This window comes from Musca vetustissima, unplaced genomic scaffold, assembly GCF_032173495.1.
Source record: "Musca vetustissima isolate MV318-11 ecotype Yass unplaced genomic scaffold, APGP_CSIRO_Mvet_v1 utg3658, whole genome shotgun sequence".
Lineage (NCBI taxonomy): Eukaryota > Metazoa > Arthropoda > Insecta > Diptera > Muscidae > Musca > Musca vetustissima.
Genome location: NW_026877168.1, coordinates 85,124 through 107,963, shown reverse-complemented (window position 1 = coordinate 107,963; position 22,840 = coordinate 85,124). Strand labels below are relative to the sequence as shown.

The window sequence follows — 22,840 nt, the reverse complement described above, 5'->3', positions numbered from 1 at the left end:
ATTTTTCTAATAAAAATGCTGTTTTTAGTTTGCGCCAATTTGTTTGTTGTTTTAATCAGCTGTGTCGAAACAATCTTTTTACTGGATGTTGTTCGTTTACTTTTTGCAGTTTTCTCTCTTGAGAAGGAAAAATTCGTATTTACTCTCTGCAAATTCTTACTGAGTAAATATTACTGGAAAAGTAAACGAACGAACCTAATGTTACTGGGAAATAAACGAAGGAACTTCAAATTAGTGAAACAAACCACTGTGCATATATGCAAAACAAAAACATCTCTTAGCGTACACTCTCTCTCTCTCTCACACACTTTCCCATGTTGTGTGGTATCAGCTGATTTTGACAATAACTAATGTGGACAAATTCAGATACATTCCACAAGTTGTTACACTTAGGCCTCGATTAACATCAAGGTTAGGGCACTGTCGCGGAATATTTATCACATGTATTCCTGAGGGATTTAATTTCAAAGATATGTTGTTTTTTGTGAGATTTGGGAATTCGCCGGGAACCTTATACTTGCCATAAATTTTTAAATTTACTAGTAGTACAAAGTCCTCTTCATTGCTATCACAGAGGCGTGATGAGACCAAACTTACTATAAGAGGTCAGTCCTGGATCAGCCCTCTCACCTCCAATTGGAAGGTGAGAGGGCTGATCCAGCCTTTATTATGAAATTCTGAAATATCGAGCTATAGTTAATCAGGTGGGAAATGTGCTCCAAATACGGAATATGCCGAAACTTAAGGGGACCCCCATCTCCGTTTCAAAGAATTTAATTTTGTATTTTAATTTAATTCGAACTTACACTAAATCAAGAATGTTTCTATGACATTTCATGTGAAAATCTCATCAACTCTTAAAGATATGGCCGATTTATTATGCTAGCATCAAGTGACGGCAAGAGGGCTTCTCAAACTTTAAACGCATTTTTCTCCAAACAGGGTTTTTGCAAATGGCGGGCACGATAACTCAAAAACCAATAATCCGATCGATTCCAAATTTTGGTACGTTTATCTGTGCGTGTCCGCCATTTTGTTGATTTTTGATCACCATTGGAATTTTCGAATTCTGATGTTTCAGTGAGGAGTTATCATGCCAGCCATCAAAATAAGGACTTTTCTTTAATAACAACAAGATTTTTGTAAATTATTTCTCTTTTTTTTAATCTTCAAATATATGTCTGGAAAGTTACAAACCTTAACAAGCTTTGGTATTAATTTACCACCCCATTGAAAATCTTGAAAATTTAAAATCGAGAATGGGGGGTTCACTTATGCCAATATTTATACTTTTTGGTAAGGAGATTTTCTACCCAATGAAAATTCAAAATACTTAATTACAGCCAATCTAGTTGAAAAACTTACCCAAACTTTCCAAAATGCCGAAATTTGGGAGTGTCGATTGCTTATTTTTGCAAGGAAGATCTGCTCCCAATGAAAATCCAATATACCAAATTTTATTCCATTTTTATTAAAAAAAAAACCATAACTAACCAAAATTTTTGAGTTACTGTTGTGATATTGCGAGCTCCATCGTGATTTCAACAGACAGACATGGCTAAAGTGATATGGAATTTTATTCCCATCAAGAATAAGAACTTCGAAGGGTCTCCAGTGAATATTTCGAATTAAGCTTAATCGAATTATTAGATTGAATTTTGGTTATTGACTTGTAGATAGGACATTGTTATTGATCGATTTTGTTATTTTTTTGAAATTTCTTACCTTTGAATATCGTTAGAAATCACAGTATATGTCTAAATATGCATATTTTTCTTTCGGTTTTTAATTTGTTTAATATTAATTGTTTGTTATTGTAATATTTATTGTATACATGTATATATCTCGTATTAAATATTATCGAGTTTCGATTTAATTCCTCAATTAATTATTTCCTTATTTATAATACAAATACAACATCTAAAAAAATTTGTTATTTAGGATTATTATTGTGTATATTTCTATATATAGTATGTAAAACATTGATACATACAGAACATCATACAAATATGAATGAAATATACACTGATTTTGTATAAGCATGCACATAGTAATGTTAAGATTTAATAACGATTTAGTTTTGTTACAATTCAAGAGTTTACATCATAAATAGGAAGCTTCCTCTTATTTGTATTGATTTATATAATTTATAAATGTACCTTTTTATATGGTGTTTTTTATTTATTATTTATTTATTTAATACTTTTTTCGCTCATGGATTTTTATGTTGTGTATTTGAATATATATACAACAAAATTTTCACAGAACTATTTATAAAAAAATAACAAATATATGCGAAAAGATTTATGACAGAAACGCACTTATAAAAAAATCCAAATTACAGCCAATTCAGTTGAAAAACGTGTTTCAAAACGGGTTTCAATTGTCAATTCCTTTGCATATATGTCAAATAAATCCTCATAAAGTAGGTTAACACGGTAAAAAGTTCTAATGCCGTTTAAGGGAACCCCCCCCCCCCCCCATTCTCAATTTTAATTTTTCAAGATTTTCAATGGGCTGGTAAATGAATATAAATGCTTGTTAAGGTTTGTAACTTTGCACATATATATTTGAAGATTTAAAAGAGAAGAAAAATAATTTACAAAAAATGTTTGTTATTGTTTTGTTGTTGTTTTTTGTAATTAAAGAAAAGTCCTTATTTTTGATGGCGGGCATGATAACTCCTCACTGGAACATCGGAATCCGAAAATTCCAACGGTGTTAGAAAGAGTACATGTCTGGCTCTCGTATAAACTAGGATTATTGACTTCGCTCTAAATTTAACAAAATGGTGGACCTTTGAAAAAATATTTTTGGAAAATCGCCGCTTATTTAACAAAAACCAAGTTAAAAAATAAGGAAGATCTTCACCGATTGGCTTTATCCTAGTTCATACGAGAGCTATACACTCCCAGAGAAACGTTGCAAAATTTGAAACCGATTGGATTATTAGTTTTTGAGTTATCGTGCCCGCCATTCGCAAAAAAATGTTTAGAGAAAAACGCGTTTTAAGTTTGAGAAGCCCTTCAGCCGTCACTTGATGCTGACACAATAAATCGGCTATATCTTCAAGAGTTCTTGAGATTTCCACTTGAAATTTTGTAGAGACATTCTTTAATCAGTGTAGATTCAAATTATATCAACAAAAATTTTGACCCCGAGAATGGGGGGGGTCCCCTTAAGTCAAAATTGATCATTTTTGGTAAGAATATTTTCTACGCAATGGGTGTACAAAAATTTTTAATTTTTGGTAGGAGAATCCGTAGTACTTAATTACAAGCAATTCGGTATAAAATCTCGACCAAACTTCCAAAAATATCGAAGTTGACCAATATTAATAATTTTTTGGTAAGGAGGTTTTTCTCTCCAATGCGAATCCATAATACTGAATTACAGCTAATTTTGTTGAAAGAGAGAGACTAAACCGAATATTTAGGGGTGCCGTTATATCGGGGCTATTTTAAACAAGTGAAAAAGCGTTAAGTTCGGACGGGCCGAACTTTGGATACCCTTCGCAACAGGTATACTGACTGATACTTGAAATGAAAAAATAGTGAACATACTAAAAAGTTAATCTATACCGATAATTCTACAAACTGTACACCAAATACACATTTCAGCAATTTTTAATGAAAAAACCCCAAAGTGTGGACTGATACTAATAATGCATGGTAGAATATACAACCCTCAAACTTCTGCAATTTAGATTACAAAATTAGATTACATACTGTGAAAATTAGCAAATATTTCAGGTTATAGTTATATGAGGGCTATGCCTAATTAATGACCGACATATGTCAATTTCGAACCCAATATTTTAGTTTTGTTTCCTTCAGGAAATATAATTATATGAGGGAAATGCCTAAATGCTGGCCGATATATTTCATTATCGTCAGGTTAGAGTTTTTTTTTATCACGACTACTATGGTAGAATACGCCTACATGCGGACAACCCCAACACACGGAACTAATCAGCTAACTATTTTAATATAAGAAGGGGGTTATATGGGAACTACCCCTAAAAGGGGGGCGAACATTTATAATTTTTGGTAGGAAGATTTGCTACCATATGCGATATTTATAATTTTTAGTGGAGAAATTGGTATCTAATAAATACCCATTTTACCAAATTTCAGCAAATTCGGTTTAAAAACGCGAATAAACCCCCAAAAATACTGTAAATGGGGGAACCGTTATATGGGGTCTACCAGAAAAAGTAGACCGATGTTTATAATTTTTAGTGGAGACATTTGGTACCCAAAAATAACTCAATATACCAAATTTCAGCGAATTCGGTTGAAAGCCGCGCTCAAGAACCCCAAAATACCGTAAATTGGGGGTACCGTTATATGGGAGCTACCAGGAAAAGTGGAACGATATTTATAATTTTTAGTGGAGAAATTTGGGACCCAAAAATAACTCAATTTACCAAATTTCAGCGAATTTGGGTGAAGAACGCGCTCAAGAATCCCAAGATACTAAAAATTGTGGTTGTTCTTATGTGGGGCCTTCCCAAAAAATGGACATATATTTAAAATTTTTAGTGGATAAATTTGGTTAAGAACCCATTGTACCAAATTTCAGCGAATTCGGTTTAAAAACTCGCTTTAAACCCCCCAAAATACCGCAAATTTGAGTGTATCGTTATATGGAGGCTACCAGAAAAAATGGGCCGTATTTTACATTTTTAGTGGAGACTTTTGGTACCCAAAAATAACTCAATATACCAAATTTCAGCGAATTGGGGTGTACCGTTATATGGGGGCTACCAGAAAAATGGGCCGTATTTTTCATTTTTAGTGGAGACTTTTGGTACCCAAAAATGTCTCAATATACCAAATTTCAGCGAATTCGGTTGAAAAGCGCGCTCAAGAACCCCAAAATATCGAAAATTGGGCGGTACCCTTATATGGGGGCTATGCCTAAACGTGAACCGATATAGCCCATCTTCAAATTTGACCTGTCGGCAGACAAAAGACTCTATGCAAAATGTTGGCGATCTATCTCAATTCCTTCAGAAGATATCGTGAACATGCGGAATTTCTAAGCATTATCGTAAAGATTGCGAGCACTTTTACTATTACAGGCGGATAGGCATGTTTATACTGACATAGAATTTTATTCTGATCTGATAGTATATTAAATTTATGGGGTCTCGGCCGAATATTTCGATGTGTTGCAAACGAAATGACATATTTAATTTGTCAATAATATTTTCGATATTCGTTATTTTGATGATGCTGGGTATACTCGTTTTTTATCAATATTTTCAGGAAAGAACTTTCACCAACAGCCAACCTTTTACAACAAAAACATGTTCAACTATAGCCAATTTGATTGGCCAGGATCATAAAAATACGGGAAATCAAAAATGTGCCCATGTTGAAATTTTATTTTGAAGAGCTCTTATAATCAATAATAATATGTGCGAAATCCCAGGTTGTTAAATGTGCGGTCAGGAGCTTCAGAATACCGAAATACCAATTTTATTGTTATGAGGTCTTATACCAATTAAAAAAAAAAAACAAATATTCGAAACTGCAACCAATTTGATTGGCAATTAGGACCTAAAAAATCCCACAAATGGTGCATATTTGTGAGCCCATATTTCTGATATTCAATACCAAACATCCTTGGAATATTATACAGTGATTGATTTAAAGAGGACAGGAAGTAACTCATTTTGACTTCATATTCATTTAAATGACTAAAGTTCGTGGATATCTGTTTTTTTATCATAATCTACGTCACATTTCAAATTTGTCTGCCGAATGAAGCGTCATTAAGTGTATTATGGCTGATAACATAGTCTATTTAATAAGATGTATGAAGAATCTAAATTAATTATTATAAGCCTTGAAATAGTTTGATAAGAATTTTTGTATGTTGTTTTTGTTGTATTTTCGTCATACATATGAGATTTGAAATATAAATAGCATGTTGGTATTTTAATTCTATAAGAAAAAAGTAGTTTTTAGAATCTTAAATAATGGAGATTTAAAACGTTTTGAAGTGTTCAATTATGAGCAACGATGTAATTGTCTTGGGAATGAAATTCATTTCTTTTCTTCACCTTAGTAGTGGGGATGTTGTTATCTAAGAAATTTTCCCAATCGGTGAAGCAACCGAAGGGGTCAAAGAATAAAAGATTAACAATAATTTTCAAGGATTTAACCATGTCTGTTTTTTGTAATAGTGCCAACTGCCGTTAGAAAGCTGAATTTTTGTCTATAGTTGTGTCAAGATCAAAGACAGAAATATCAGTTTAAATTTACGAAATTTACGAAGATCAAGTAAAAACGATGTTTAGATCGACCGGCTCGAACTTTTTATACTTTACATTATGAGGTTTACATTTAGAATATCTAAAATATCTAGAACATACCGAAAAAAGACTCGAGAAAAAAATGTTTTATATTCTCAAAATAGCGAATAGTGGGCTATACCAAAATGGGGATCGATATTGATAATTTTTGGTAATGAGATTTGAAACGTAATGAGAATATAAAAACAATAATCCAATTCGGTTGAAAAACGTGTCCAAAATACGGAACATTGGGGGGAACAGTTATATGGGGCTACCCAGAAACTTTGGTCAATAGAAACTAAATTAAAAAAGTACAGTCAATTGGTGGAAACGCATGTCCAAAATACCGCATATAGGGGGATACAATTATATGGGGGCTATATGAAAACGTGGATAATGAGAACCCAACATACTAAATTTGAGTCAGTTCGGTACAATAACGTGACGCAAAAATTCAAAATATCTAATATTGAAGATACCGTTATATAGGGATTATATCAAAAAGTGCACCGATGTTTATAATTTTTGATAAGAAGATTTCCCACCAAAGAGAGAAACCAAAATATCTAATTAGAGCCAATTCGATTGAAATACATGTCTGAAATTTTAAAAATACGGAATATTTGGGGGTACCGTTATATGGAACTATACCGAAGCTTGGACTGATATTTGCCATTTTCAATACTAAACATCCTAGGAATAATATAAAAGTATTTGCAAGAGTGCATAGCTCTATCGTGATTCCAACATGCAGACAGACGGACTGGAATAAATCGACCGGGCATTTTCTGATTTGTGAATGTTTGGAGGTATTGTATACGGAATTGTAAATTTTTAGGTAAAGGTGAAGTGTATAACTTTGTGGTAGAGGAGATAAAAAGATCCAATTTAATTTGTTTTAACCTCAAGCCTTTTCAGGATGAAGATCCACCATTATTGCAGTTAAAAAATCTTACAAATTTTTGCAACTTTCTACAGAAAGAACGGGCACTTGGATAAATTCTCAATTTCTCTTGCACACCTAAATTTTAGGAAAAAATTTCAGCACTATATCACCTTAATTTGTCAGTCAACACTAAAATTATCATGATAGTAATAAAAAAAATAATTATATATACACAATTAAATAAAATTTCTATCAGTATATAAAAAAAAATATTACGATTATTCCAATCCACATAGTTTATCCTTTATTGAGTGTTTCTTTTTTCCACGTTTCATCTAAATCGTCTTCACATCTTATTCTCACATTGATCACCCTCCCTCCTCACACGCACATAAAATTCAGCTACTATTCAAAATATTTTAAATAAAATCTCATCGTATCATCTTAACCGAAATTACAACATGAATTTGTCTTTTTCGCCGTCTTATAGAATGCTTTACTTTGCATTGATAAATTCTCCGATTTTGCTACCATATCATCGAGTTTTTCACCACGCTCCAGTACAGCTTCAATGGTATTTTTCAAAATGATTTTCGTCTCATCCAAGTCATTTTGCATTTTCGTTAAGGCATCAGCTTCCTTGGGATCTTGATATTTGGCTAGATATGATGGTAGTATACTGAAATCTATACTACTCTCGGTACCGGTTTGCCATTGATCCGTTGATATTTTGGCAGCAAATTCGTCTAAGATTTTGGTAATTAATGTGTGTGCCACTCTTTGGGGATATTCGTGATCGGCAATTAGAACACCAGCCAGATTATCTGTTCTCACATAGACATGACACATATAAACATCTTGTTTGACCGATTGGCGCATAGCCTGTTGTGTGCGTTCGACCAGGGTTTTTGAGGCAAAACTAAAACAAAAAAACAAACGGGGGTTTAGGGAAATTGATGATTCATGGGATTTTTCAATTATTGTCCTTTTTCGCAATAGTAATGCATACACATTCGAACGCCCACATCATCCCCCGCCCGCACCTTCTCTCTTTTACTTACGTCATAAACTCCTGTACCGCTGTCCTTTGGAAAAATGAAAATGATTGCAAATCATATGTGGACTTGAGCAATCTCGCTTCGGGGCTACCCTTATAGAAAACACTTAAGGCGAATAGTTTAACCATTTCTCTGCTTCCTCCTTAGAGATTTTACGTTTTTACAAGTTTAGTTTTTGTGGGTTGGGAGTTTCCGTTTCAATTATTTACGTGTATGTTTTTGTATGTATTTATGCAAAGATTTCAATACTGGTGGGTTCAATTTGTATTCGAATTATTCTCTGATACGTGTTTAAATGTGTAGTCGAGTTTTCAAATCCCTGATAGCTGTTTTTTTTACACGAAAATATGTTTTATTTTTAATAAATTTCTAAAAAAAGTGACACTGATGCGATTTTGCTAGAGTTGGGTAGTTCATTGGAACTATTCCGAGAAAGGAACGAACGGAACTAGTTCCAGTTCTTTAATTAATATAATTCCTTTCTCTGATCCAGTTCCTTTTTTGAACTATTTGAAGCAAAGGAACTATAAAGAGCAAAGGAACTATATGGAGCAAAGGAACTATTTGGAGCATAGCAACTATAAAGAGCAAAGGAACTATATGGAGCAAAGGAACTATATATGGAAAAACGAAAAAAAGAATGATGAAAGAGAGAGATTCAAAAGAACTATGTAGGAGTCGGAACTATATGGAGCAAAGAAATTGTATGGACTAAAGGAATTATATGGAGCAAAGGTACTATATGGATCAAAGGAACTATATATGGAAAAACGAAAAAAATAATAAAAGAGAGAGAGAGAGAGAGATTCAAAAGAACAGTGGGAAGCCTCCAAGACTCCAGCCTTCATAAAATTCGCTTGTTAATCGTCGTTCTGCCAAGACTCAAGCGACGTCGTACGCAAACCTTCGCCAACAAATGGTCTGTTCCAGTACTTTTTATACCCTCCACCATAGTATGGAGGGTATATTAATTATTAATTTTGTCATTCCGTTTGTAACTCATCGAAATATTCATTTCCGACCCTATAAAGTATATATATTCTTGATCAGGGTAAAATTCTAAGACGATCTAGCCATGTCCGTCCGTCTGTTGTAATCACGCTATCTTCTGAAGGAATTGAGATAGGGTGCTGAAATTTTGCATAGGGTTGTCTTTTGTCTGCAGGCAGGTCAAGTTCGAAGATGGGATATATCGGTTCACGTTTAGGCATAGCTCCCATATAAGGGTACCCCCCAATTTTCGGTATTTTGGGGTTCTTGAGCGCGTTTTTCAAGCGAATTTGTAGTAAATGTATCCACAAAAAATTATAAATATAGTTCCACTTTTTCTTGTAGCCCCCATATAACGGTACCTCCTAATTTTCAGTATTTTTTGGGTTTTTATCGTATTTTTCACCGAATTGGCTGTAATTTAGTATTTTGAGTTCTTAGCAGGTACCAAATCTCTCCATAAAAAAATTTAAATATAGGTCGATTTTTTCGGGTACCCCCCAATTTCGGTATTTTGGGGTTCTTGAGCGCGCTTTTCAACCGAATTCGCTGCAATTTTGTACATTGGGTTCATATTGCGTACCAAATATCTCTACTAAAAATTATAAATATCGGCCCACTTTTTCTGGTAGCCCCCATATAAGGGCACCCCAAATTTTCGGTATTTTGAGGTTCTTAAGCGCGATTTTCAACCGAATTCGCTGAAATTTGGTACAGTGGGTTAATATTGGGTACCAAATATCTCTATTTAAAATTATAAATATCGGTCCACTTTTTCATTTCAAATACCTGTCAGTATACCTGTGGTGGAGGGTATCCAAAGTACGGCCCGGCCGAACTTAACGCTTTTTCACTTGTTTAATAGTAAAGCTAGTAAAAGGGAAACATTTCAAGTCTCAGAGTTCAAAATAATTTGAAAAGTTCGGGAACGCAAATCTAGTAAATATGCCAGGAACGGTTTTCGAGTAAAAAGTTGAAAAACTTGTAAAATTAGTAGGTTCTTTTAGGTTTTGGAACGGAGCTAAAATAAAAACGACGACTGAAAAAATTGAAAAACGTTCCACCTGCTAACGAATGGGAGGAGAAGACAAAATGGCCGATAAAGATGAACTCAAAATGGTATAACCGAAAGTTTACGAATGAGGTGGGATAGAGACTAAATGGAAACCGTGTTGTTTACGAATGAGGTTTAGGCAAATTATGATTAGGGATAAGTAAATCGACTTTCGATTAATCGACTTTTTGTATTGAAAAGTCTAATGCCATGTACAGACGAGCGTTGTTCCCTCTCTCATTCGTGGTTCGACTCTTAATTATGAAGTAATTACATAGTTCAAAGGAACTACATTAAGGAACTAGTTGCTTTTTAAAAAAGAAACGAGAATGATCGATCCGCGTGAACTAGATTGCCCAACTCTAGATTTTGCCCACTCTCTCTCAATAGATTGACTTTAGGCGACCCAATGAAAGAGAGAGTCAATTACTATCGATTTAAGTGTTATCGATAGTATCATGTTCAGGGGTAATCGAAGGCGGCGTATATGACGTTATTCATGAAGTAATTGAAAAATACTTTAAATGTAAAATTTAGCAACAAATTTATAATAAATAAATGAAGCAAAATGCAATAATTGTAATTAAAAATAAAATATATATAAAACTCCGAAGATGGAAAGACTTTGAAAAAAATATTCATTAAAAAAACATGCATTTAAATGTGGAAGTCCTTCAAAAAATATTCTTTAAAAAACATGCCTATAAATGAGGAAGTCTTTCTAAAAATATTCTTTAAAAATCCACGCCTATAAATGAGGAAGTCTTTCTAAAAATATTCTTTAAAAATCCACGCCTATAAATGAGGAAGTCCTTCAAAAAATATTCTTTAAAAAATCCACGCCTATAAATGAGGAAGTCCTTCAAAAATATTATTTAAAAAATCCACGCCTATAAATGAGGAAGTCTTTGAAAAAATATTCTTTAAAAATCCACGCCTATAAATGAGGAAGTCTTTGAAAAAATATTCTTTAAAAAATCCACGCCTATAAATGAGGAAGTCTTTGAAAAAATATTCTTTAAAAATCCACGCCTATAAATGAGGAAGTCCTTGAAAAAATATTCTTTAAAAAATCCACGCCTAAAATATTGGAAGTCTTTAAAAAAATATTCTTTAAAAAATCCACGCCTAAAATATTGGAAGTCTTTAAAAAAATATTCTTTAAAAAATCCACGCCTAAAATATTGGAAGTCTTTAAAAAAATATTCTTTAAAAAATCCACGCCTAAAATATTGGAAGTCTTTAAAAAAATATTCTTTAAAAAATCCACGCCTAAAATATTGGAAGTCTTTAAAAAAAATATTCTTTAAAAAATCCACGCCTAAAATATTGGAAGTCCTTCAAAAATTATTCTTTAATAATTCACGCCTAGAATTGAGGAAGTCCTTCAAAAATTCTTCTTTAAAAAATCCAATCCTAGAATTGAGGAAGTCCTTCAAAAATTCTTCTTTAAAAAATCCACTCCTATAAATGAGGAAGTCCTTCAAAAAATATTCGTTAATAATTCACGCCTAGAATTGAAGAAGTCCTTCAGAAAATATTCTTTAAAAAATCCACGCCTAAAATGCTAGAGGTTGCTCTAAAAAAATATTCTTTAAAAATCCACGCCTAAAATGCTGTAGGTTGCTCTAAAAAAAATATTCTTTAAAAATCCACGCCCAAAATGCTGTAGGTTGCTCTAAAAATATTCTTTAAAAATCCACGCCTAAAATGCTGGAGGTTGCTCTAAAAATATTCTTTAAAAAATCCACGCCTAAAATGCTAGAGGTTGCTCTAAAAATATTCTTTAAAAAATCCACGCCTAAAATGTTAAAGGTTGCTCTAAAAATATTCTTTAAAAATCCACGCCTTAAATGCTGGAGGTGGCTCTAAAAATATTCTTTAAAGATCCACACAAAAAACAAAGAATATCTCGAAAAAATCTTCTTTTAAAATTTTATTAAAAAATAATTTATTTTTAGTAACGCCATTGATTATTATAATAAGGATCATTACTGTAGCCGCGACCTCCACCACTAGAGGACGCTGCGGACGAAGAGGAAGAAACCGTCGAGTTACCTCTAAAACCAAAACCACCTGAAGAAGACGATGATGAAGCTGAGGATAATGTACTTCCAAATGGTGTAGCTGCTGCCGCCGATGATGATGCTGCTGCCGCTGAACTAGCCACTGATCCCAGATGGTTATTACCAAAACGATTCGAATTGTGTCCAAATATTGGACGATGTGGATTCAAACTTTCCTGTTTCATGGAATGATGATGGGAGAACACTTCACCGCGAACATTATTCCAATCTCCACGACCATTCGATTGTTGATTGACATTCTGATAATTATTTATATTGATAACTGGGGAGTTATTCTCCCCGTGTAGACCATGTCCATAAAGCTTCGAATGTATATTATCACGGATGTTGTGTAAAAGTACACCACCATAACATTGTTCCAGCAGGATGAGGTTTAGGCATAGTAGAAACTGAAAATAAAATAAGGAAATCAAAAATTAAAAACATTATCGATAGAATATAACGCGAGGAGCTGATTGTGTTTCGATAATTGAAATTTATTTGATTGCAATCATGATAATAAGGTGATATATCAAAACTAAAACATCTGTTTTTTATTCGACCATCTGTTAAATTTTAGCTTGCAATATTTTTTTATTGTTGGCAACACTTTGAATGTTAATCGGACAATCAGCTGTGCTAAATGGAGTACCCATTTATTGTGCAATGTAACGAATAAACCGCGGGAAAAAATCTGTCATGCAACAAACTTTGCAATTTTTTTCAGAACGCATAATACGGGCTTATCTACTTACCAATCTCATGATGATGTGACTTCTTTAACTTCGTCTGTAGTACTGCTACATAACCTCTAAATGTTAATATCTTTTATACCCAGTTTGTTCCTCATTAACAGGTAGTAACAGATTAGCACAATATTACTAGTTTTCACAATCTTACCATGAGGTACCTGTAAATTCCGCATTAGCAGATGTTCACAAGGCGGACTTACTAATTATTGGAGATTTCCGAGAAAAGTCATTAGAAAACCCTAAAGAATTTATAATAACTTCTACTTCCATGGAAAATCCATAGTAATAAGGAATAGATGCTGTCCATTTGTTATAAGGAGGATAAGCCAAAAATACTAAAATCGTTTGCTGTTTCATAAAAAGAATTTTTATAAGTAATATTACAAGGTTCCCCAAAATATCTTCTAAATGATATTCGAAATATCTTCTTCTTAGCTGGCTTGTTACAGAACGGTTGTTCCATAAGCCGAGCTTATGAAAAATTTCCAAGCGCTTCGGTCTTGTGTGCAAGTCCACCAATTTGGAAGACCACGTTCCATGATGTTGTTTTCTACTTGGATGTTCCATCTAATTCGTGGCCTTCCCCTTCTACGGGAACCATCAGTAGGCTCGTTTTTATATACCTTTTAGCTGGGGCACTCTCATCCATCCGCACAACATGGCCTAGCGACCGTAGTTGCTGCAGCTCAATACGACTGACTATGTCGATGTTCGCGTATAAATTATAAAGCTCGTGGTTCATTCGACGCCGATATTCACTGTCGACGTGAAGAATTTTTCTTTCAAACACCCCAAGAGCTGCCTCATCTGCTTGCGCAAGTACCCATGTTTCAGATCCATATAATAGCACGGGTAGTATCAGCGTCTTGTAAAGTGTGAGTTTGGTCTGGCGGGACGTGTCCTTGTTTCTAAACTGCTTACTTAGACCATAGTAGCATCTTTTGGCCATCACAATTCTTCTCCGAATTTCGAAACCGATGCCATTCGTTTTATTTATGGCGGTACCAAGGTATATAAAGTCTTTGACTACCTCGAAGCTGTACTTCTCAAGTTCCACAGTTGGTCCGAGCCTATTGGACGTCTTGCGCGTTGATACCATCAGCTTGGTCTTCTCGCCGTTTACTGCCAGACCCACTTTGGCAGACTCTTTTTCAATTTGTTCAACGGTGGCTGTTTCCGCTCGCCATTTTCCAACCATTATATCGATGTCATCGGCGTAGGCGAGTAACTGGTGTTGTTTGGTGTACAGAGTGCCATTTCTGTTCACCTTTGCGTCTCGTATGACCTTTTCCAGCAAGATGTTAAAAAGATCACACGACAAACTATCACCTTGTCTGAATCCGCGTTCGGTATTGAAGGGCTCCGATAGGTCCTTTCCTATTCAAGAAATATTCTTTAAAAAAACACGCCTTTCGATACTGAAGTCTCTCAAGAAATTTTCTTTAAAAATCCACGCCTTTAGATCCTGAAGTGCCTGAAGAAATATTCTTTTACAATCTACGCCTTTAGATCCTGAAGTCTCTCAAAAAATAATTATTAAAAATCCACTCTTAGAGATCTAGAAGTCAATATGTCAGATAACCCTTATTCATATTGAAATAATAATTCGTAGATTCGTATTTTAGTTCTAATATTTATTCATCATAATTATAATAGTTTTTAGTTTTTCTTTTTCTTAAAATATTTGTTTAACAAATATTTAGTTTTTTTTTCTTTCTCAATAACGCCATGGTCTGCCATAGTAGGGATCTTCCATGTAACCGCTGCCACCACTGCTGCTAGACGATGATGCCGATGAAGATGACGATGCACTGCCTCCATAGCCAGAATTGACAACAGAAGATGATGCAGCTGCTGCAGAAGATGCCGAACTACCAAACGGAGATGCGGCTGAAGATGCTGCTGCCGAGGAACTAGCCGCCGATGATGATGATCCAATTCGAGTATTTCCAAAGATATTGGGATCATGATGTTGACCGAATTTGGGACGATGATGGTTGTAACTTTCATGTGTCACTGAATGATGATGGGTGTAGCCGCCTTCACCACGACCATAACTCCAGCCACCACCACGGCTGTGATGCTTTGAATGATGTCTTCCTCCGCCATTCATGGCAGATTGTTGATCAACATTTTGAAAGTTGTTGACATTTATAATGGGGGAGTTGTTGCTCTCGCCCTGTAGACCCTCGCCGTAGTATTTGGAATGTGGTCCATCACGAATATTGTGTAAAAGTAAACCGCCATAACATTGTGACACGAGCGCAATGGTGGCTATACAAATTGTAAACTGCAAAGGATATTCAAAATTAATTTGATTCTGAATTTGTAGAGGTTTTTTAAAACTTACCGCTCTCATGTCTGTTGTTAACTGATGTTTGTATCTGCTAGGAAGTTCTTCGTAACACTGATGCATAATCTAGATATGCCATCGGGTTTTATATTCGTTATACAGGTAGTAAATGGCGAATGCAAGGTTGAATAGTATTTTTGGGTTTTCTTAAGCTTCTCTTTGCTAAGTACCTGGGAATATCGCCTGTTCACACCATCCGCATAATTTATGGTGCATTTCTGGGAATCAAGTACATTATAATTTTCAAAGAAATTTTCAATTGTTTTTATTTCGGTTTAGTAAAATAATCTTTGGGACAAAAATATTCTTTAAAAGTGAGTCAATTTGACAGATTTCAAATATCATAACATAAATGGGAGTTTGTCTATAGATCCCATTTTCAGATTAAAAAAGTTGTACGATGATATTGCGATGTTCTCATTATAAGATACTAGCATATGTCCGCAACTTCGTTAGCGAATGTAAGAAATATTTAATAATGTATTAACATATTATTTTATTTGTAGATAAAACTGCATATGTCTGAAAAAACAATCCACACATTAATATCGACCATAAATTAAATTTGAGTACCATTTAGTAATCATGATTCGAGCTCTAAAGGTTCACCCAAATCCAAATTTTAACATATTTTCCAGTTAGCACACATTATTTCTATAAGTACCCTCCTAAACCAATGATTCCAAATTCAAATTTCAGATTCCAACTCTATTAATTCACCCACAATTGAAATTGTACCGAATTTAGTAGTAGAAATTCCAAAACTTCCTATTTAACCCAAACCTACTCCCCGACAGTGATTTTAAATCCAAGTTTCAGAATTCCAACTCCATAGGTTCATCCACAATTTAAATTGTACCAAATTTTGTACACAGTAGTATGAATTTCCAAAATTTCCTACTTAACCCAAACCAACACCCCACAGTTACCCTAAATCTAAGATTCAGGATTCAAACTCTATTGGTTCACCCTCAATTCAAATTGTACCGAATTTTGTACACATTAGTTCAAATTTCCAAAACTTCCTACATACCCCATTTTTCAGGATTCAAACTCTATCAGTTCACTCACAACTCAAATTGTACCAAATTTAGTACACAGTAGTACCAATTTCCAAAACATTCTACATACCCCAATCCTACCCCCCAAACTGATCCTAAATCCAAGTTTGAGGATTCCAAATTTATCGGTTCACCAAAAATTCAAATTGTACCAAATTTAGTACCAATTATTACCCATAAGTATTATTTTCGTAAAATGAATCCTGACCCCAATCCCACACCCCTACAGTGATCCTGACTCCAAATTTCATTGTTCCCGCTCTATAGGATCACCCAATTCCTAGCTGTACCGATTATAGTACGATTTAGTACTTTTCGTACACATAAGTAACAAATTTCCAAAACTACTTTCATATCCAAATCCTACACTTCGACGGTAATATTAATTTCAAATTCCAGGATTCCAGCTCGATGTGTACCTCCAAATCAAACAAGTACCAAATATAGTACCATATAGTACTTTTCGTACACATGAGTACACGCTTTCAAAACTCTCCTCATATCGACCCTAATTCTCAACTTTAATTTGCATTCCAAATTTCAAGATTTTAGCAATCCATTCACATGCTACGAAATATTACCAAATTTAGTACATTTCAGTACTTTTCCGATATTTATAGTTCGAATTTCCAAAAAGGCCTTTGCTACATCTATTCTACACTACATCAGTGACCCTCAATCCAAATTTCAGATTTCTAGCTCTACTGGTTCGCCAAATACAAATGATACCATATTCCAAAAACCCAGCCTTATCTGTCACCTTTGGACCAAGGGTGACCCTCACCCAAAATTTCAAGATTCTAGCTTCAGCCGTTTCGTCTGGGCGTTGATGAATCGTTAAATCAGTCAATCACTTTACTCTTTTATTAGTATAGATTTATAAATTTTCAAAACACTCTCTTATGGAGGAGGTATCAGTAGGAGATTCCCACCTCCGAACACTCTATAGTTTTAGTAAAAATATTAGGTTATGCAGGGAAAGTACTAGAAGCAGTTGTCTGATATTCGGACATGATGTAGGCTTGGAAGAAATATTACAATATGCAAAGTTTGGATTAAAGCTACAACCAGCCGGACAGGCACTTTATCCTTAAGACTGCGTGAATAAAATTTGAGTTTATGTGTCGTTTTATGCCTTTTGGGATAATACATTTTTTATTTAAATTGAATTGGAAGAGTTTTCCCCATATCCGTAAATCTAGTGTTAGAGGTCTTGAAATTTGTGAAAAAATATTCCTTAAAAATCCACGCTTTAAGGTCATGAAGACTCTCAAGAAATATTCTTTGAAAGTCCCAAAAAAATATTATTTTAAACCACCGTTTAGTGACTTGGAGTCTCCCTAAAAAATATATTCGTTAAAAGCTTCTTTTGCTGATATTGAAGTCCTTCAAAAATATTCTTTAAAAGCTCCTTTTACTGATATTGAAGTTCTTCAAAAATTATTCTTTAAAATCCTATTCTTTAAAATTCAATTCTTTAAAAATCTTGAAAGCTCTAAGAAAATATTCTTTAAAAATCCACGCTTAAAAGTCTTGAAAACTCTAAAAAAATATTCTTTAAAAGTCCACGCTCAGAAGTCTTGAAAGCTCTAAAAAATATTCTTTAAAAATCCACACATAAAAGTCTTGAAAGCTCAAAGAAAATATTCTTTAAAAATCCACTTATAAATCTTGAAAGCTCTAAAAAATATTCTTTAAAATCCAAGCTTAGAAATCTTGAAAGCTCTAAGAAAATATTCTTTAAAAATCCACGCTTAAAAGTCTTGAAAGCTCTAAAAAATATTCTTTAAAAATCCACGTTTATAAGTCTTGAAAGCTCTAAGAAAATATTCTTTAAAAATCCACACTTAAAAGTCTTGAAAGCTCTAAAAATATTCTTTACAAATCCACGCTTAAAACTCTTGAAAGCTCTAAAAAATAGTCTTTAAAAATCCACGCTTAGAAATCTTGAAAGCTCTAAGAAAATATTCTTTAAAAATCCACGCTTAAAAGTCTTGAAAGCTCTAAAAATATGAAAGGGTAAATACATATATCCGGATTTAAGTATTGACCTCTTAATATGATAAATAAAATGTATTATGGAAATATTTTTCGAAAATTTGTACTAAAAAAACCAGTAAGGAAAGTAGTAAAGTCGGACGGGCCGACTATATGATACCCTTCACCACTTTGGGTATATTGTACATATGTATCCTAACAAATGCATGTCTATGTTCCCTCTTTTTCCAACCTATCCTAACTTTAATTTCAGTCGAGCAGATTTAGAGCGGTCTGCGTAACAAGGGGAAAATTTATGGAAAACGATTTATAGCAAAATTGATACACGCTATTCGGTATGCCGCGTTGTTAAAACTATAATCTATATGTGGGAGCTATATCTAAATCTGAACAGATTTTCACGAAAATTAAAACACATTTTTCTAGACTTAATTCAGTACGCTATGCCAAATTTTGTGCAAATTGAGAGATATATGTAGGGACTTTGGTGCAGAATTTACATAAAAACGGACGAAAATATAAATGGGAGATATGTCGAAATCTAAACCGATTTTCCCGAAACACACCACTCATCATTCTAGACACAATTCAGTACGCTATGCCAAATTTCGTGCAAATCGAAGTATATATAGAGACTTTGGTACACCATTTACCTTAAATCGGACGAAAATATATATGGGAGCTATATCGAAATCTGAACCGATTTTCACAAAATTTAACACACATCGTTCTAGACTTAATTCAGTACGCTATGCCATATTTCGTACAAATCGAAAGATATATAGGGACTTTGGTACACCATTTACCATACGTCGGGCGAAACTATATATGGGAGCTATATCTAAATCTGAATCGATTTTCACAAAATTTAACACACATCATTCTAGACTTAATTCAGTACGCTATGCCAAATTTCGTGCAAATCGAAGTATATATAGCGACTTTGGTACACCATTTACCTTAAATCGGACGAAAATATATATGGGAGCTATATCCAAATCTAAACCGATTTTCAGGAAACTTGGCACACATCATTCTAGACCTAAGTTATTACGCTATGCCAAATTTCGTGCAAATCGAAAGATATATAGGGACTTTGGTACACTATTTACCGTAAATCGGACGAAAATATATATGGGAGCAATATCCAAATCTGAACCGATTTTTTAGGAAACTTGACACACATCATTCTAGATCTAATTCATTACGCTGTAGCAAATTTCGTGCAAATCGAAAGATATATAGGGACCGTTTACATTAAATCGAATGAAAATATATATGGGAGCTATATCTAAATCTGAACCGATTTTTCCAAATTTCAATAGGGTTCGTCCTTGGGCCAAATATGTGATCTCTGCCAAATTCGGATTATAAATGCGACCTGTACTTTGTTTACAATTTAACATCGACAGACGGACGGACATGCATAAATATATTTTCTACAATTTGCTCTAAAAATATTCTTTAAAAGTCCACCCCTAAAATTCTGAAGGTTGGTCTAAAAATATTCTTTAAAAATGCACGCCTCAAATTCTGAAGGTTGCTCTTAAAATATTCTTTAAAAATCCACCCCTAAAATGCTGGAAATCTTTGAAAGACTGTTCTTTAAAAATCCTCTCCTATACTATTGGATGTCTGAAAGTTCCTCCAAAATATTTTTAAAAGATTCCCGCTTCAAGATCGTTAGCCAACGTAACATTTAATGTTTACGATATGGAGATTAACCCTGGTAATTTTGTATATGAGAATATTTATCTGCTACGTGTCTATTAAAAATTAGTTGTAATAAAAAATTTATCCCGAAGTATTTTATATTTCTACCTGAATGTTCAAATATTTCCTGGAACATGAAAAATCCTCTGTTCGGACGAACATTTATTCCTATATTGATACCTTAAGACGACCTTCAAATTTACCGCCTACCTGTTGTGTATTTAAAATGCCTTCAATCTGCAGATCCAACATCAGTGTTCTCAGCGAAGTCATAGAGCATTCTCATCGCAATACCGAACGTAACATGAAAGTGGTAAGAACAAAAAATCCGCCCATAATTATTTAGAGAAAATAAAAAATGTCTTCCTCTTCCGCAGTTATTTTTCATAATTTCTTTAGCCGTGGTCTTATCCCACTGTAACGGTGGTCTAATTCTCAATAATGTTCCCAGCATGTTTGGTTCCGATCCCCTGTCTTCGAATTCGCCGATTATCTACATTAACAAATATCAAAATAGCCATTATCCCCGTAATCCACAAATCTATGGAGAATATCAGCTGAGCACTGCAACTACAAATCGCGAACACAGTCGTGGTGATCATGGTTCATTATACGATTACGATCAGCAACAACAGCTCTATGGTTCTCAAAATTATATCAACACCAATATCAAAGGTGGTGGTCTGAAATATGGTTACGGCAGTTCCAATTCACTGAAGGAAGAAACCTATCATCATCGACATGCCGTGCCAATGTTTGATGGAGATGCTACAATTTCCGAACACAGCGATGAGGGGATTTATTTTAATGATGGGGTTAAACCCTAGTTTAGAAGAATAAGCGATTGAATTTGTATAACAAATTAGAAGTAGAAATAAAAAAAAAAATAAAATTAAATTTGACAGATTATTTAAGGAATATTTTTTGAGGAACTTTGAGATTTTTAGGCCTTGAGTTTTAGAGAATATTTTTGATAGTCCTCAAGACCTCTATGTGTGGATTTTTTAAGGATATTTCTTCCGAGGATTTTTAAAGAATATTTCTATGGAGATATCAAGATATTTTTAGAGCAACCTCCAGCATTTTAGGCGCGGATTTTTAAAGAATATTTTTACAGCAACCTCCAGCATTTTAGGCGTGGATTTTTAAAGAATATTTTTTTAGAGCAACCTCCAGCATTTTAGGCGTGGATTTTTAAAGACAATATTTTTTGAGCAACATTCAGCATTTTAGGCCTGGATTTTAAAGACAATATTTTTAGACCAACCTCCAGCATTTTAGGCCTGGATTTTTAAAGAATATTTTTAGAGCAACCTCCAGCATTTTAGGCGTGGATTTTTAAAGAATATTTTTTTAGAGCAACCTCCAGCATTTTAGGCGTGGATTTTTAAAGAATATTTTTAAGGTAACCTCCAGCATTTTAGGCGTGGATTTTTAAAGAATATTTTTAAGGTAACCTCCAGCATTTTAGGCGTGGATTTTTAAAGAATATTTTTAGAGCAACCTCCAGCATTTTAGGCGTGGATTTTAAAGAATATTTTTAGACCAACCTCCAGCATTTTAGGCGTGGATTTTTAAAGAATATTTTTAGAGCAACCTCCAGCATTTTAGGCGTGGATTTTTAAAGACAATATTTTTAGAGCAACCTCCAGCATTTTAGGCGTGGATTTTTAAAGAATATTTTTAGAGCAACCTCCAGCATTTTAGGCGTGGATTTTTAAAGAATATTTTTTTTTTGAGCAACCTCCAGCATTTTAGGCGTGGATTTTTAAAGAATATTTTTAGAGCAACCTCCAGCATTTTAGGCGTGGATTTTTAAAGAAAAATATTTTTAGAGCAACCTCCAGCATTTTAGGCGTGGATTTTTAAAGAAAAATATTTTTAGAGCAACCTCCAGCATTTTAGGCGTGGATTTTTAAAGAATATTTTTAGAGCAACCTCCAGCATTTTAGGCGTGGATTTTTAAAGAATATTTTTAGAGCAACCTCCAGCATTTTAGGCGTGGATTTTTAAAGACAATATTTTTAGAGCAACCTCCAGCATTTTAGGCGTGGATTTTTAAAGAATATTTTTAGAGCAACCTCCAGCATTTTAGGCGTGGATTTTTAAAAAAATATTTTTTTCAGATCGACCTCCAGCATTTTAGGCATGGATTTTTAAAGAATATTTTTAGAGCAACCTCCAGCATTTTAGGCGTGGATTTTTAAAGAATATTTTTAGAGCAACCTCCAGCATTTTAGGCGTGGATTTTTAAAGAATATTTTTCAGATCAACCTCCAGCATTTTAGGCGTGGATTTTTAAAGAATATTTTTAGAGCAACCTACAGCATTTTAGGCGTGGATTTTTAAAGACAATATTTTTAGAGCAACCTCCAGCATTTTAGGCGTGGATTTTTAAAGAATATTTTTAGAGCAACCTCCAGCATTTTAGGCGTGGATTTTTAAAGAATATTTTTAGAGCAACCTCCAGCATTTTAGGCGTGGATTTTTAAAGAATATTTTTAGAGCAACCTCCAGCATTTTAGGCGTGGATTTTTAAAGAATATTTTTAGAGCAACCTACAGCATTTTAGGCGTGGATTTTTAAACAATATTTTTAGAGC

General features: G+C 33.9%; 1 protein-coding gene across 1 annotated transcript; it reads right to left on the bottom strand.

Annotated features, from left to right (window-relative positions):
• Window positions 1-7,637: 7,637 nt before the first annotated feature.
• On the bottom strand, window positions 7,638-8,381 carry LOC133321757 (synaptobrevin homolog YKT6-like). The gene is made up of 2 exons (XM_061530835.1): window positions 8,255-8,381; window positions 7,638-8,112 (listed from the first exon to the last, which is right to left on the bottom strand). The coding sequence occupies exons 1-2, from the start codon at window positions 8,377-8,379 to the stop codon at window positions 7,638-7,640; spliced, it is 600 nt and encodes a 199-aa protein (XP_061386819.1). The 5' UTR covers window positions 8,380-8,381.
• Between the last annotated feature and the right edge of the window lie 14,459 nt (window positions 8,382-22,840).

Excerpts from the sequence above, each read along its gene's own strand:
- LOC133321757 (XM_061530835.1), bottom strand. The coding sequence starts at position 8,379 with ATGGTTAAACTATTCGCCTTAAGTGTTTTCTATAAGGGTAGCCCCGAA. Across the intron at positions 8,113-8,254 it reads GCGGTACAGGAGTTTATGAC|TTTTGCCTCAAAAACCCTGG; the intron begins GTAAGTAAAAGA and ends TTTTTGTTTTAG.